The 13,995-nt window shown below is 42.1% G+C and overlaps 2 protein-coding genes across 3 annotated transcripts in view; one reads left to right on the top strand and one right to left on the bottom strand.

The window, feature by feature from the left end:
* Positions 1-9,119, bottom strand: part of LOC113224960 (2-iminobutanoate/2-iminopropanoate deaminase) — an 18,081-nt gene extending 8,962 nt beyond the window's left edge. Inside the window, exon 1 of the mRNA XM_026454964.1 lies at positions 8,912-9,119. Coding sequence (XP_026310749.1) covers positions 8,912-8,976 — 65 coding nt within the window. The 5' untranslated portion in view covers positions 8,977-9,119. The remainder of the gene's footprint in view (positions 1-8,911) is intronic.
* Positions 9,120-9,172: 53 nt separating this feature from the next.
* Positions 9,173-13,995, top strand: part of LOC113219522 (ribonucleases P/MRP protein subunit POP1-like) — a 44,027-nt gene continuing 39,204 nt past the window's right edge. For both annotated transcript variants that reach the window (XM_026454965.1, XM_023184012.3), the window contains exon 1: positions 9,173-9,270. The gene's annotated coding sequence lies outside the window, so the exon portion shown is untranslated. The remainder of the gene's footprint in view (positions 9,271-13,995) is intronic.

Genomic DNA, 13,995 nt, shown 5'->3' with positions numbered 1-13,995 from the left:
TGAATGTTCAGAATAGCATTATTTATAGCAAAAATGGAAGATGCACACACATGCACCCACTGATAGATCCAACAAAGGACTATATATTGTCTTATTTCACTTAAATGAAACCTTAGAAAGGACAATAGCAGCAGCAGATGATTAACTGTTGTCTGGGGCCAGGGGTGATCATAAATGGGTACAAGAGAATTTTTTGGGAGTGATGGAAATGTTCTAAAATTTGACTGTTATAGTGGATGCACGATTCTATACATTTGCAAAAACTCATGGCACACTATGTGAGTAACTTAATTAAAACGGGTAACTTGTTGTTTTGAGATGGAGTCTCACTCTGTCACCCAGGCTGGAGTGCAGTGGCGCAATATCGGCTCACTGCAACCTCCGCCTCTGGGTTCAAACAATTCTCCTGCCTCAGCCTCCCAAGTAGCTGGGATTACAGGCGTGAGCCACCACACCCAGCTAATTTTTGCATTTTTAGTAGAGATGGGGTTTTGCCATGTTGGCCAGGCTGGTCTTGAACTCCTGACCTCAGGTGATCCACCCACCTTGGCCTCCCAAAGGGCTGGGATTACAGTTGTGGGCCACCACACCCAGCCATTAAAATGGGTAACTTTTATAAGTAACTTATAAAAGTTACTTTATAGCTCAATAAATAGCTGTACAGCAAAAAAATGCAATTTCAAGAGCACTTTTAAAAACATAAGTAGTCATGGGGGCAGTTTCCCCCATGCTGTTCTCATGATAGTGAGTTCTCATGTGATCTAACAGTTTTATAAGTGTCTGACAGTTCCTCCTACACACACTCTCTCTCTCCTGCCTGCCATCATATATGATGTGCCTCTTCCCCTTCCGCCATTATTGTGAGTTTCTTGAGGTCTCCCCAGCCATGCGGAACAGTGAGTCAATTAAGCCTCTTTTCTTTATAAATACTTGGGTTGCATCTTTATAGCAGTGTGAAAATGAACTAATACAACTTCATTTCTGTAAAGTGCTTACTTCTGTAACTGACTTTTTCTGTTATAAAGATGTTAAATTTCAGAAGTAGGATAAAATCACAGGAAAAAGAATACAATACATTGATACCCGAAAAAAAGCCAAACAAGTCCACTTTTCATAGGAATCATATTAGTTTTGGGATGAAGAAAGCCTGTCTGTTTTTTTAAGATGTTGAAGAAAGAAACCTTAATGTAATTTTAATTTAGAAGTGAAATGTGGTAGGGCATGGTGGCTCATACCTATAATCCCAGCACTTTGGGAGGCTGAGGCGGGCAGATCACTTGAGGTCAGGAGTTCAAGGCCAGCCTTGCCAACATGGGGAAATCCTGTCTCTATTAAAAAACACAAAACTTAGCCAGTGGTGGTGCACACCTGTAATTCCAGCTACTTGGGAGGCTGAGGCATGAGAATCACTTGAACCTGGGAGGTGGAGGTTGTAGTGAGCCAAGATTGCATTACTACACTCCAGCCTGGGTGACAGAGGAAGACTCTGTATCAAAAAAAAAAAAAAAAAAAAAAAAAGAAAGAAAAAAAAGTGAAATTTGTTTTAAAATTTCCATGCTTATTTATAAATTTAAGATAGTCTCATTTTATTTATTTATTTATTTATTTATTTATTTATTTATTTATTTTTTGAGACAGAGTCTCGCTCTGTCACCCAGGCTGGAGTGCTGTGGCCGGATCTCAGCTCACTGCAAGCTCCGCCTCCCGGGTTCACGCCATTCTCCTGCCTCAGCCTCCCGAGTAGCTGGGACTACAGGTGCCACCACCTCGCCCAGCTAGTTTTTTGTAGTTTTTAGTAGAGACGGGGTTTCACCATGTTAGCCAGGATGGTCTCGATCTCCTGACCTCGTGATCCGCCCGTCTCGGCCTCCCAAAGTGCTGGAATTACAGGCTTGAGCCACTGCGCCCGGCCAAGATAGTCTCATTTTAATCCTCTTCTTTTAGTTCCCTATTCTTCCATCTTCCAACATGCTCCAAACTTTCCTCTTTTATTTCATGAAGTTTTCCCTGGTCTTCTTGACCACATCTTTTGTTTTCCTTTATAATTTATTTTTGAATAGGAGTTCATATGGTTCAAAAATCCAGAACATATACAAAGAATTGCAGTGAAAAGTCTTTCTTCCATTCTTGTTCCCTATGTGCTCAGTTCCCAGCCCAGAACCATTGTTCTTCTTTAGGTATTCATCCAGTTTCTTTAAAGAACAGATAACCAAAACAAATATATATTTTCTCTCTTCTTTTACATAAAATATGGTATATTAAACATTCTTGTACACTTTGTTTTTTTCACTCAACAGAATATCATGAAGATCTTTCCATAAGTATATGTAGAGTGCTTCCTCATTTTTTGAAACAGCTACGTATGTTTTACAATATGGATAGACTTTATTTAATTAGTCACCATTACTTCCAATATTTTGTTATAAATAAAACTACACTAAACACACACACACACACACACACACACACACACACACACACACACTTTCCCAAAGTAACTAAGCTTTTCTTTCTCCTGGATCCCAGGAGTGCTCTGGTCGTATCTTCCTTATACTATGTACAGGATCCTGCCTTGTGTTGTAACTCATCCTGTTATTATCCTATCTCCCAAGGTATCTTAGACTCTAAACTCCTTGAGTTCGGGGTAATGTCTTACCACGTCTCTGTAGCTCTGTAGGGTGTAGGTGATTCCTTGCATACAGTAGGTACACTATAACTACTTGCTGATGTTTTGCCCTTTAACCACTTAGTAGCATAAACAATTTTGGTTGTCAGTGAATGTCTTTTTAGCAGGATCTGTCGACTTATAGCAAATGCTTTGGAGAGAGCTAAGGAGGTATGTTTAAACTTGGTAACATGATTTATAAAGTCTAGAAAGTTTTCTCAGCTATCTGGCTTTCACACTGGTCCACAAATAGATAACTACTGAGTTTGTTAATTTGTAATCTTTTCTCGGGTTAAATAGTACCATCAGTAACACTGTTTTTCATTAACTGTCCTGTGTAGAATTAGGCCATCTGCCCTAGGTCCTGTGCAAAGTGCCTTCAACTTTCCCCATATCTGAAACACACTTTAAGACCATATGCATTATTATTTATCAGAAACTTCATGATAGTAAAAAGAAACTCTTTTATTTTCTTTCTTTCTTTTTTTTTTTTTTTTGAGACAGAGTCTCGCTCTGTTGCCCGGGCTGGAGTGCAGTGGCCGGATCTCAGCTCACTGCAAGCTCCGCCTCCCGGGTTTACGCCATTCTCCTGCCTCAGCCTCCCGAGTAGCTGGGACTACAGGCGCCCGCCACCTCGCCCGGCTAGTTTTTTGTATTTTTTAGTAGAGACGGGGTTTCACAGTGTTAGCCAGGATGGTCTCGATCTCCTGACCTCGTGATCCGCCCGTCTCGGCCTCCCAAAGTGCTGGGATTACAGGCTTGAGCCACCGCGCCCGGCCGAAACTCTTTTATTTTCAAAATATAAAAAGTAAGCACTGGAGCTGAGTCCATCTGAGCTATGTGAGTTATCTCTTATAGATCTAAAGAGGTTTGTTCATAAGAATAATTGTCTAGTTGACACTTTCTGAGCATAAGAATCCTACTATCCAAAGACAAGTGGCTGGACTTCAGAAAATTTAAAAGTGCATTGTTCTACTTCCAGGTTAAAGGGTAATCACACTTTCAAAAGCGTTCTAATAATTCTCACATCATAGTCTATGCCACACGGGCTACCGCTTCAAAAATTCATAATTATGAGGACAGTGTGCAATATGCGCAATGCAAAGCAATGCAATGTTGAAATCTTTCAAGGTTCTGTCTGGAAGTATTCCTGAAATGTGTGGAGTTGATTGGCTAATTAGTGACAACACCCCATCCATTCCAATGCCAGAGACTGAAAGTTCAACACATTTGAATTCTTCCTGGAGAGGACCCAGGATTCTCAAAAAGTGTACTCACTATGCACAAAAACTCTTGTTTCCAAAAGGTTCCTAAAACATGTCCAATTAACTTTATCAGAATATAAGTAGTTAGTTGGAGTTTGGTTTTTTCTTAAACATTAACTATTGAAAATAAGCACAATTTCTAGTCACCTAGTGCACAAGAGGCACAATGTCCTGGAAGTCTCCACACCACGGAGCTGGTTGGTGGCTTTTTTTTCTTGTCATATTGGCACATTCATACGATGATTCCCTTCTCTTTTGCTTTCAGCTTTATAAAGACAGTTGACTCCCACTCACCTTCAAGTCAACATTACTGTTATGCTTTCCTTCTTGAACAAAGTCCACAGAGTATCTCTAAATAGGTCAAGGAAGGGGTATACTCTTTAGCAGGCTCTAGGACAAAGTGTCTCTAATAATCACTTTGATTTGGTTGTGTCCCTCTTGTTTGAAGGTAAAAGTGTTTTTCAAAATACTACTACTGTGTGATTGAGAGAAAGACATTAGGGCAGAAGGAGAAAAAAGATTACAAATTTTCACTTACAATATTCCCTAACTATTCTCACTCTCTTAACCTCCAAATTTCTATCGGAATTACTATCAGAATTATCTTCTTAAAAGATCTGATCATGTTCCACCTTGTTTAAAAACATTTAGCCTGGGCAACGTGGTGAAACCCCAGCTCTACAAAAAATACAAAAATTATCCGGGCATGGTGACTTGGGCCTGTAGTCCCAGCTACTTCGGAAGCTGAGGTGGGAGAATGGCTTGAGCCCAGGAGGTTGAAGCGGCAATAAGCCATGATCCTGGCTCCAGCCTGGGTAACAGAGCGAGACACTGTCTCAACACACACACATACAAACACACAACCACAACAAAAAAACATATTTGATTGTTCCTCATTATATACAAAATAAAGTTTATATTCTTCCATTTAGTATTGGAAACCACCACAACCTGTATCCTGCTAAAATCTCTCTCTCTCTCTTTTTTATTTTTTTTTAGACAGAGTCTCGCTCTGTAGCCCAGGATGGAGTGCAGTGACGTGACCTCCGCTAACCACAACCTCTGCCTTCCGGGTTGAAGCAATTCTCTGCCTCAGCCTCCCGAGTAGCTGGGATTACAGGCATACGCCACCATGCCCAGCTAATTTTTTTTTTTATTTTTTTATTTTTAGTAGAGATGGGGTTCCACCATCTTGGCCAGGCTGGTCTTGAACTCCTGACCATGTGATCCACCTGCCTCTGCCTCCCAAAGTGCTGGGATTACAGGCGTGAGCCACTGCGCCCAGCCAAAATCTAATTTTTATTGGTCACTTTTATTTAATTCCCACAATAATCTTATCAAGTGGTATTATTTATGCCCATTTAGAAGACAAAGAAGCAAACTAAGAGAGGTTAAGTCACTCTGCAAGGTTATATAATTAAAAAGAGGCAAAACAAAAATTCAAATCCAAAGTCCAACTCTTAATCAGTATTCTCAAAGGAGTCAGTCATACACAGTAAAACATAGTAAGAAAATGACTCCTTTTCCAATTTTTTTTTCAATCTACACCAGGGACAACAAAGTAAATGATTAAGACTAGGCTCTAGTACCCATTTCCTAAATTCAAATTTTGTTACATCACTTTTTAGTGGTGTAACTTTTGGCAAATTATTTAATTTTGCACACATCAGTTTCTTCATCTGAAAAATGGGGACTATAATATAACCATGCATATAAATCACTTTAGAACCATGCCTGGTGCTGACCAGGCGTGGTGGCTGACACCTGTAATCCCAGCACTTTGGAAAGCCAATGTAGGTGGATCACTTTAGGTCAGGAGTTCAATACCAGCCTGACCAACACAGTGAAACCCTGTCTCTACTAAAAATACAAAAATTAGCCAGGTGTGGTGGCACATGCCTATAATCCCAGCTACTTGGAAGGCTGAGACATGAGAATCACTTGAATCTGTGGGGTGGAGGTTGCAGTGAGCCGAGATTGTGCCACTGCACTCTAGCCTGGGCAACAGAGCGAGACTCTGTCTCAAAAAAAAAAAAAAAGAAGAATAGTGCCCGATGCTGCTGTGTAAGCATCAGTAAATGTTAGCAATGATGATTCTACCCATTTGATTACATTAAGGAGAAAAAAAAATCATCTTTAGAAAACAAATTAAAACATCAATTGAAAGTTTTTAATTAAACTTTTTTTTTTTTAAATAGAGATGGGGTTTCACTATGTTGCCCGGGCTGGTCTTGAACTCCTGACCTCAAGCAATCCTCTCACCTTGGCCTCCCACAGTGCTGGGATTATAGGCGTGAGACATAGTACCGGGCTAAAGAAACCTCACTCTTAACAAAGTGAGAGCAGGCCTCAGATTTTGAACCAACTGTAATGTCTAGTCTAGCTAAAATTTAATAACACCTTTTTTAAAATTGAGTTTTTTTTTACTATTACTTTCTATTGAAATGTTTTCTATTTCACGTACTGTTGTAAAGTTTCCCTTTTCAATTAACTTGTTAAATAAAATGAAGTTAGCAATCTCAAAGAAATAGGTTAAGTAAATTATAAGTGATATACAGATTTGGCAAACAAACAAAAAAGATAGAAGTGGCACTTGAATTATGAAAACTTTCTCCCCAAAATCTTTATACCATGCATTCTTCTACCTCCATGCCCTCACTCAAGCCATTCCCTCTACCTGACTTCTACCTCCATGCCCTTCACTCAATGACTTCCTGTTGAAATCCTTAATAAATTTAAAAATCAAACTTTACAACACTACTATAAATGACAAAACCAACCTTCAAAACCAAAGGACTACCTCTCACAAGGAACCTTCCTAAATCTTCTTTTTCCTCTTCCACCCCAAGTTAAAATCAATTTGTCTTTTTTCTGCTTTACTCTCTACCCCACTTGCCCTCTCACTCTCACTGCATTTTATTTCCAAGTTTTCTATAATAATTGCTGTTCTGCCACATCTCAGTGTCTTTTCTCACAGCAGTAGGTTTAAAGGAGGGAGCTAGGGCTTGACTTCAAATCAAAATGTCACTTGTAGACTCTCTGACCTTGACTTTGAGCTTCAGTTTTCTTTTTGTAAAATGGGGATGGGACTTAAGAGAAGGTGGTTGTCATGGTGCCTGGCATAGAGCATGTGCTAAATTAAAATGTTCATTTTTCTTTTCCCCATATATATTAATGTTTTTCACACTGGGTTGTCTTCATACATTTTTGTACTCCTAAGTGCTTGGCATATAGTAGGCATTCAATGCACATCTGTAAGAGTTCAAATGTTTCAGCTGTAGAAGTTTTCCCATTTTGGTTCTTTAACAGTGAGCAGATACTATAAACTGTATTTTAAATAGAAAAAAATTGAAAAAGGGTTACAAAGTATAATTTAGTGAAGAATTAAAAATAAACAAAAAATTATCTTAGAAAAAGAAAGTATCCAACAATGCATACGATTAGATCCAATAGTTTTAAAGCTGAGACATTTTAAGAATATGAAGTAGGGGGCCGGGTGCGGTGGCTCAAGCCTGTAATCCCAGCACTTTGGGAGGCCGAGACGGGCGGATCACGAGGTCGGGAGATCAAGACCACCCTGGCTAACCCGGTGAAACCCCGTCTCTACTAAAAAAATACAAAAAACTAGCCGGGCGAGGTGGCGGGCGCCTGTAGTCCCAGCTACTCCGGAGGCTGAGGCAGGAGAATGTCGTGAACCCGGGAGGCGGAGCTTGCAGTGAGCCAAGATGGTACCATTGCATTCCAGCCTGGGCGACAGAGCGAGACTCTGGCTCAAAAAAAAAAAAAGAATATGAAGCTTAAAAATAAAATTAACTTTTCCATTTAAAAGCACTTCTGACAAGTGGAAACAAAAGCACAAGTGGAAACAAAAACAGGTTCGACTTTCTGGCCAGTATACATATATTTAGCTACAGTATGTTGGCACAGTCTTAGAAAATAATGTTTGCTACGATTTGTATTTAGTAGTGGGAAATAAGAATGGGCAATGAATTGATAAACATTACAACGCATTTCCATATGTTGTAGAAACCAGTGGCTTGCGTAGATGTGCAGGGATTTGCTAAGCATTTCTGTTAAAGGAACTCAGCTCTCCACAGAAGAGACAACCACATCTGTTGACAGGGCTCTTCTCAATTGAGGGAGGGCTCTGTTTCCTCTTCCACCCCAAGTTAAAATCAATTTGTCTTTTTTCTCCTTTACTTCCTACCTCACTTGCCCTCTTACTCCCATTGCATTTTATTTCCAAGTTTTCTGTAATAATTTCTGTTCTGCTACATCTCAGTGCCTTTTCTCACAGCAGGAGGTTTAAAGGAGGGAGCTGTTGATGGGGGTCTTTTCAATTGAGAGAGGGGTAGACCAAGTATGAAGCTAATGAAAGAAGTTGGTCATAAAGGACCACATGTTTTATGATTAAATTTATAGGAAATGTCCACAATCAGCAAATTCATGAAGATGCAAGTAGATTGTCAGGGGCCGGGGGTGGGGGTGGGGGGGCAGAGGAGAGTGGGAAGTGAATGCTAATGGGGATGGGATTTATTTTTGGGGTGATGAAAATGGTTCTGAAGAAAGTGGTGATGGCTGCATAACTGTGAGTATGGTCAAAGCCACTGAATTGTACATGTTAAAGGGGGTGAATCTTATGGTACGTGAATTATATCTCAATAAAGCTGTTACCAAGAAAACAAAAACTACCCCCTTCCCCCAAAAAACACAGGGTCTGAAGACTTCTAACCGGGGACAGCTGTCTGGCAGGCTGGGTTCCGCAGCGAGGCAGCCCCAGAACGAGCAAAATCCCGTCGAGTACAGGTTCCCGGGCCCATCGTGGCTCCCAACTCTCTGTGGGTCTTCGGGTGCGTTGCCCCTTTCCAGGCTCAATTTCCTTGCGTGTTCGCTGGGGTTCTGACCCGGAGGGACCCCAACCGGGCCCGAATCCCCGAAGCCACACGCCCCGGGCCGTCACTGCTCCCACCAGCCTCGTTACCTGTAGGGTCCAATGGCCCCTGGAGCTTTCGCGGTGCTGATCACCCTTTTGATCAAGGACGACATGGCTAAGTCTTCCCTCTTGCAACCCCTTCAGAAGAAGAAGCCCCAACACCAGCCCTGCTGGCTTCTGGTGGGACTGACCAACCCTAGCAGCGCCTCTGCCCGACAGCGCCTGCTGGGGGCGGGCTCGCGCGTCATTCTGGGAATTGTAGTTTCGGCGACGCTCCAGGCCACGTGGAGGAAGCGCCCGGTCTGGCGCATGCGCTCTCCAGCGCGCTCGCCAGGCGCTTTGGCTCGGTGGGGACTGCCGTGGAGGCTTGTCATTCTGACCCGGGAAGTCCTCAGAGCGTCTGGCAGGTTGGTCGTGAGGGGCTCGTGCCTTCCAGGGCTGTGAGTGTCGGGGGGACTGTTTGTGGTGGTCCCCGCCCGGCGCCCGTCTCCCCTCTTCATCTTTTCTCCCTCAGACTCCGCTGACCACTTCTTTCCTTGCTGCCTATGCCCGGGGCCCCTTTTCCTGGTGTCGCATCTCCTTCGGCCCCTGCGCTCGAGCCCCCTACGTCAGTCATTTCCTTTCATTGCCCCGCCGGGCGGAGGCCGTCCTGGGATGGACTTGCATCCCCTCTTCTGCAACCCCAAAGGACTAAGATGGGTCATTCAGGCGACCACGCCGAGATCTGGGCGTTGGTCCTCCCGTGTTCCCTTTCCTGCTCCTCCCGTGTTCCCTTCTCTAGGGTGCTCCTAGGGCTTTACAAGGTCACTACCTGAACAGAGCCCTAGTGATTGGGGTATCATTTCAGAAAGAAAGATAGTGATCTGGAATGGCCCCCATCCCTTATGAGTGTTCTGTTGTGTCAGAAGGGATGGTACTTGGCTGAATATTTCTTATCCTGTTAATGTTTGCATTGTTAGTACGCTTCATTTCTTCATTTATGCGGGCACTCACAGATATATAATGAGTCCCTACTTTGTGTAAGGCACTCTGCTAGATGCTAGGAACGCAACAGTTAAAAAAAAAAAAAAAGGTAAAATCTCTGCTTTCCCTGCTTCTTAAAGATAATATAAGAAAATCTCCTTTATTCCCTTTCATTTTGTCCTACATACTGCTTAGGTTTTGGCCTTCCTACTTCCGGCTCAGGAACCCTCTGATCTTTTTCACTGGTTTGGGGCCTGGAATAAAAGACCTTTCAATCTGGCCTCCCCTTGCCTATTCAAGTTTCATTGTCATCTACTCCCTCTTCCCACTAGAGTCCTCCTGTATTCACACAATAGATTCCTGAATACTCTTTCTTCCTCATCTATGCAAATTCCAGCTAACTGAAAGCCTATTTTCTCTTTGACTTTTCCTATCAATTCACATATTTTTTCTTTTTCTTCTTTCCTTCCTTTCCTTTTCTTTTTCTTTCTTTTCTTTCTTTCAAGACAGGATCTCACTCTGTCACCCCGGCTGGAGTGCAGTGGCATGATCTTGGCTCACTGAAACCTTGACCTCCTGGGCTGAAGTGATCCTTCAGCCTCAGCTCTCAAGTAGTTGGGATTACAGGTGCATGCCGGCTAATTTTTGTATTTTCTGTGGAGACAGGGCTTCTTCATGTTGGCCAGGCTGGTCTCCAACTCCGGGGCTCAAGCAGTTCTCCTGCCTCAGTCTCCCAAAGTGCAGTGTAACCATCACGCCCAGCCACATTTTTTTTCTTTCCCTTCTCCTGTTTCCTATTGTGCTGTACCGCATAATTTAGTATTTTATTATATGAGATCCTATTTTCTAATTGTTATGTGTTTCAAGAATAGCGGATTAGAGAGGGAAGGGGCAGAAAAAAAAAAAGAAGAAGAATAGTGGATAGAGTCAGACTGCCTGGTTTGAATCTCAGCGCAATCACAAGCTTAGTAGCCATGGGCTGGTATATAGCATCTCTGTGCTTCAATTTCTTCATTTATAAGATGGGAATAATACTAGTGACCACAGAGTTATGAGAATTAAATGAATAAGTCATGTAGAATAATGCCTGCCACATCAAGTTCTTAATGCTGCCTAAGATGACAAAATTCTTATTCTACTTTGGTATTATACACAGCCTGAAACTATTAGGCACATGGTAGGTGCCCAAAAATTTGCTAAATTTGATTAAACTAGATAATTAAGAGATGCTTTTTATTTACAAAATAATTCACCATTTAAGTTTTTAAATAAGAAGCTACCTTGGAGCATTACAAATGATTTAAGTTGTGTAAAATATTTCTTGTGAAATAAGGTACCTTTATTCTTAAGGCAGATTTTATATCAAGTCTGAATCACCAACTTTTTAGATCTAGAAGAAAATAGACATCATCTAGTTAGTTCCCAGGTTCTCAAACTGGGAACTAACTAACACCAAAGGTTGTGTCTGGCCAATCAGGGGAGACTAAGCTGTGTCAGAAAATATAACGTATCCATTTTATTTGAAGATTTGGGGAAAATATTTTTATAAAGGCAGCACATATTTAGTGCTTATTAAAGTTTTGACAAACCTGACTTGAAGGTGAAGGTAAGAGTTAAGATTCCTTCTGGAAACTTTTTTTTTTTTTTTTTTTTTTTTTGAGACAGGGTCTTGCTCTGTCACCCAGGCTGGAGTGCAGTAGTGTGATCAAGGCTCACTCACTGCAGCCTTGACCTCCCTGTCTCAAACCATCTTCCCACTTCAGCCTCCTGAGTAGGTGGGACCACAAGCACATAACCATGCCCAGCTTATTTTTTGATTTTTTTGTAGAGATGAGTTCTCACTATGTTGCTCAGGTTGGTTTCTAACTCCTGAGCTCAAGCAATCCCCCCGCCTTGGCCTCCCAAAGCACTGGGATTATAGGTGTGAGCCACCACACCAGGCCTCTGGAAACTTTTAAACTAAGTCCTCAGACTTCATAAAGATGCATCCTATATTCATTCCCTTTTGCTGTTAGACCACTGCTAGTTTGATTTGCTCATTTTTAAATCTGGACCCAAAGCTCAGGGATGTTCCCAAGGTTATCCTAATCCTCCAGCACCAACCTTTTCTTGGCCCATTCTGATCCTGAGGGGAGCTAGAGTTCCGATGGTGTTCTTGTCTAGTGTTGCTGGTGAGTTCTGATTCAAGCAGGTAACAGTAGGTTAACTAAGTTGTTTTGTGGAATATTTGGAATGGCTTTTAATGCAGACTGATCTGAATCTTGTGCTTCACTAGCCAACCAGTTCTGCAGAACTCCATTTACTTCCTTCATACTGTGTAATTTGAAAAATGTTTTTGCGTGTAGATATAGTTGTCTTTCATTTAGTTGAAATTAGTGTAGACAGTGAAATGGCATCAATCCCTGCTATTTCATTTATTATTTAAGAATAATAGCTACTATAAACTGAGCATTTAGTTAGCATAAAGCCCCATGCTAAGTGAGTTGTGTATATGCATTTTGCAAAGCCAAAACCACGTACAGTATGTATATGTTTGTTTATTTTTTTATTTTGAGACAGAGTTTCACTCTATCTCTCAGGCTGGAGTGCAGTGGCGTGATCTTGGCTCACCGCAACCTCCACCTCCTGGGTTCAAAGGATTCTTGTGCCTCAGCCTCAGCTGGGCTTACAAGCGCATGCCATCACATGTGGCTCATTTTTGTATTATTATTATTATTTTTTGAAATGGAGTCTTGCTCTGTTTCTTGCTCTGGAGTGCAGTGGCACGATCTCTCGGATCACTGCAAGCTCCGCCTCCCGAGTTCACGCCATTCTCCTGCCTCAGCCTCTCGAGTAGCTGGGACTACAGGTGCCTGCCACCATGCCAGGCTAATTTTTTGTGTTTTTAGTAGAGATGGGGTCTCACCGTGTTAGCCAGAATGGTTTCCATCTCCTGACCTCATGATCCGCCCGCCTCCGCCTCCCAAAGTGTTGGGATTACAGGCGTGAGCCACCGCGCCAGGCCTCATTTTTGTATTTTTTAGTAGAGATGGGGTTTCACTATGTACGCCAGGCTGGTCTTGAACTCCTGGCCTCAAGTGCCTTGGCCTCCCATAGTGCTGGGATTACAGGCATAAGCCATCCCACCTGGCCTGTATATAATGTTTAATTCTCACAGCAACTTGTAGAGGAAGAGGCTGAAAGTGAGAAAGTAATTTTCCTAAGATTGTGTAACTACAAAGTATAAAGAAGGAATTTGAACCCACATCTTTCAAACTCCGTAGTGTTGTACGCGAGCGAGTTAGAGAAACGTCACACTCTGAGACGAATTTAAGAGTCCTTTATTAGCCAGCGACCGAGAGATGGCTAACGCTCAAAATTCTCTCTGCCCCAGGAAGGGGCCTGATTTTCTTTTATACTTCGGGTTAGGAAGGGGAGGGGAGCTCAGTTGCAACAATTCTACAGAAGTAAAAACATGTAAAAAAGTTAAAAAGATAAATGGTTACAGAGAAACAAACAGTTTCCAGGTGCAGGGGCTCTAAATCTTTCCTAAGATGTTTTATATGGGGGCTCTGCCAGACACAAACTCAAGGCTTTGTTGTGTTATCTTTTGAGCAAAATCCTGGGAACTCCTTACATTGCTTGCTTCAGTACCTTATCAGTTAATTGGACTCTTTGATATGTTGAGAGTCTGCTTACACAAGTTAACTCCTTGAGGAAGCGGGGTGGGTAAGGAGTCCTTGAAGCCTTGTAAATGAAGGAGCAGAAAGGGGTCCATCTGGCTTTCTCAGCTAAGGGAGAGCCTATTCATGTGGAAACAAGGCTAGGTGATTAAGGGAGAGTCTAAAAACAAGGTTAGGTATTACAATAGTGAAAGCCCTTAAACACTTTACCATATAGGCAAGTCTTAATTTTGTGTGAGGTCTTGCATTGGAAAAGGAAGTAAGTGAATAGAGGGTAGTTAATTTAGTAGCTCTCAGTGGAAGTGGGCAAATTCTGATGTGACTGGCATTTTGGAAGTTTGTGCAGGTATTTTGGTTGGCATAATTGGGCTAACATTGCTGGCATTTTTGGGCAGGGACCAGGGTTGTTAGACAACCTGCTATGTGCAGAAAAGCCCCGTAGTAGCCCAGTACCTAATTTATATAAAATTACTGGTTACACAGGTTCCCCCCCCCCCCCCCCCCCCC

Source organism: Piliocolobus tephrosceles, chromosome 7 (genome assembly GCF_002776525.5).
Source record: "Piliocolobus tephrosceles isolate RC106 chromosome 7, ASM277652v3, whole genome shotgun sequence".
NCBI lineage: Eukaryota > Metazoa > Chordata > Mammalia > Primates > Cercopithecidae > Piliocolobus > Piliocolobus tephrosceles.
This window is presented reverse-complemented; position numbering and strand designations above follow the sequence as displayed.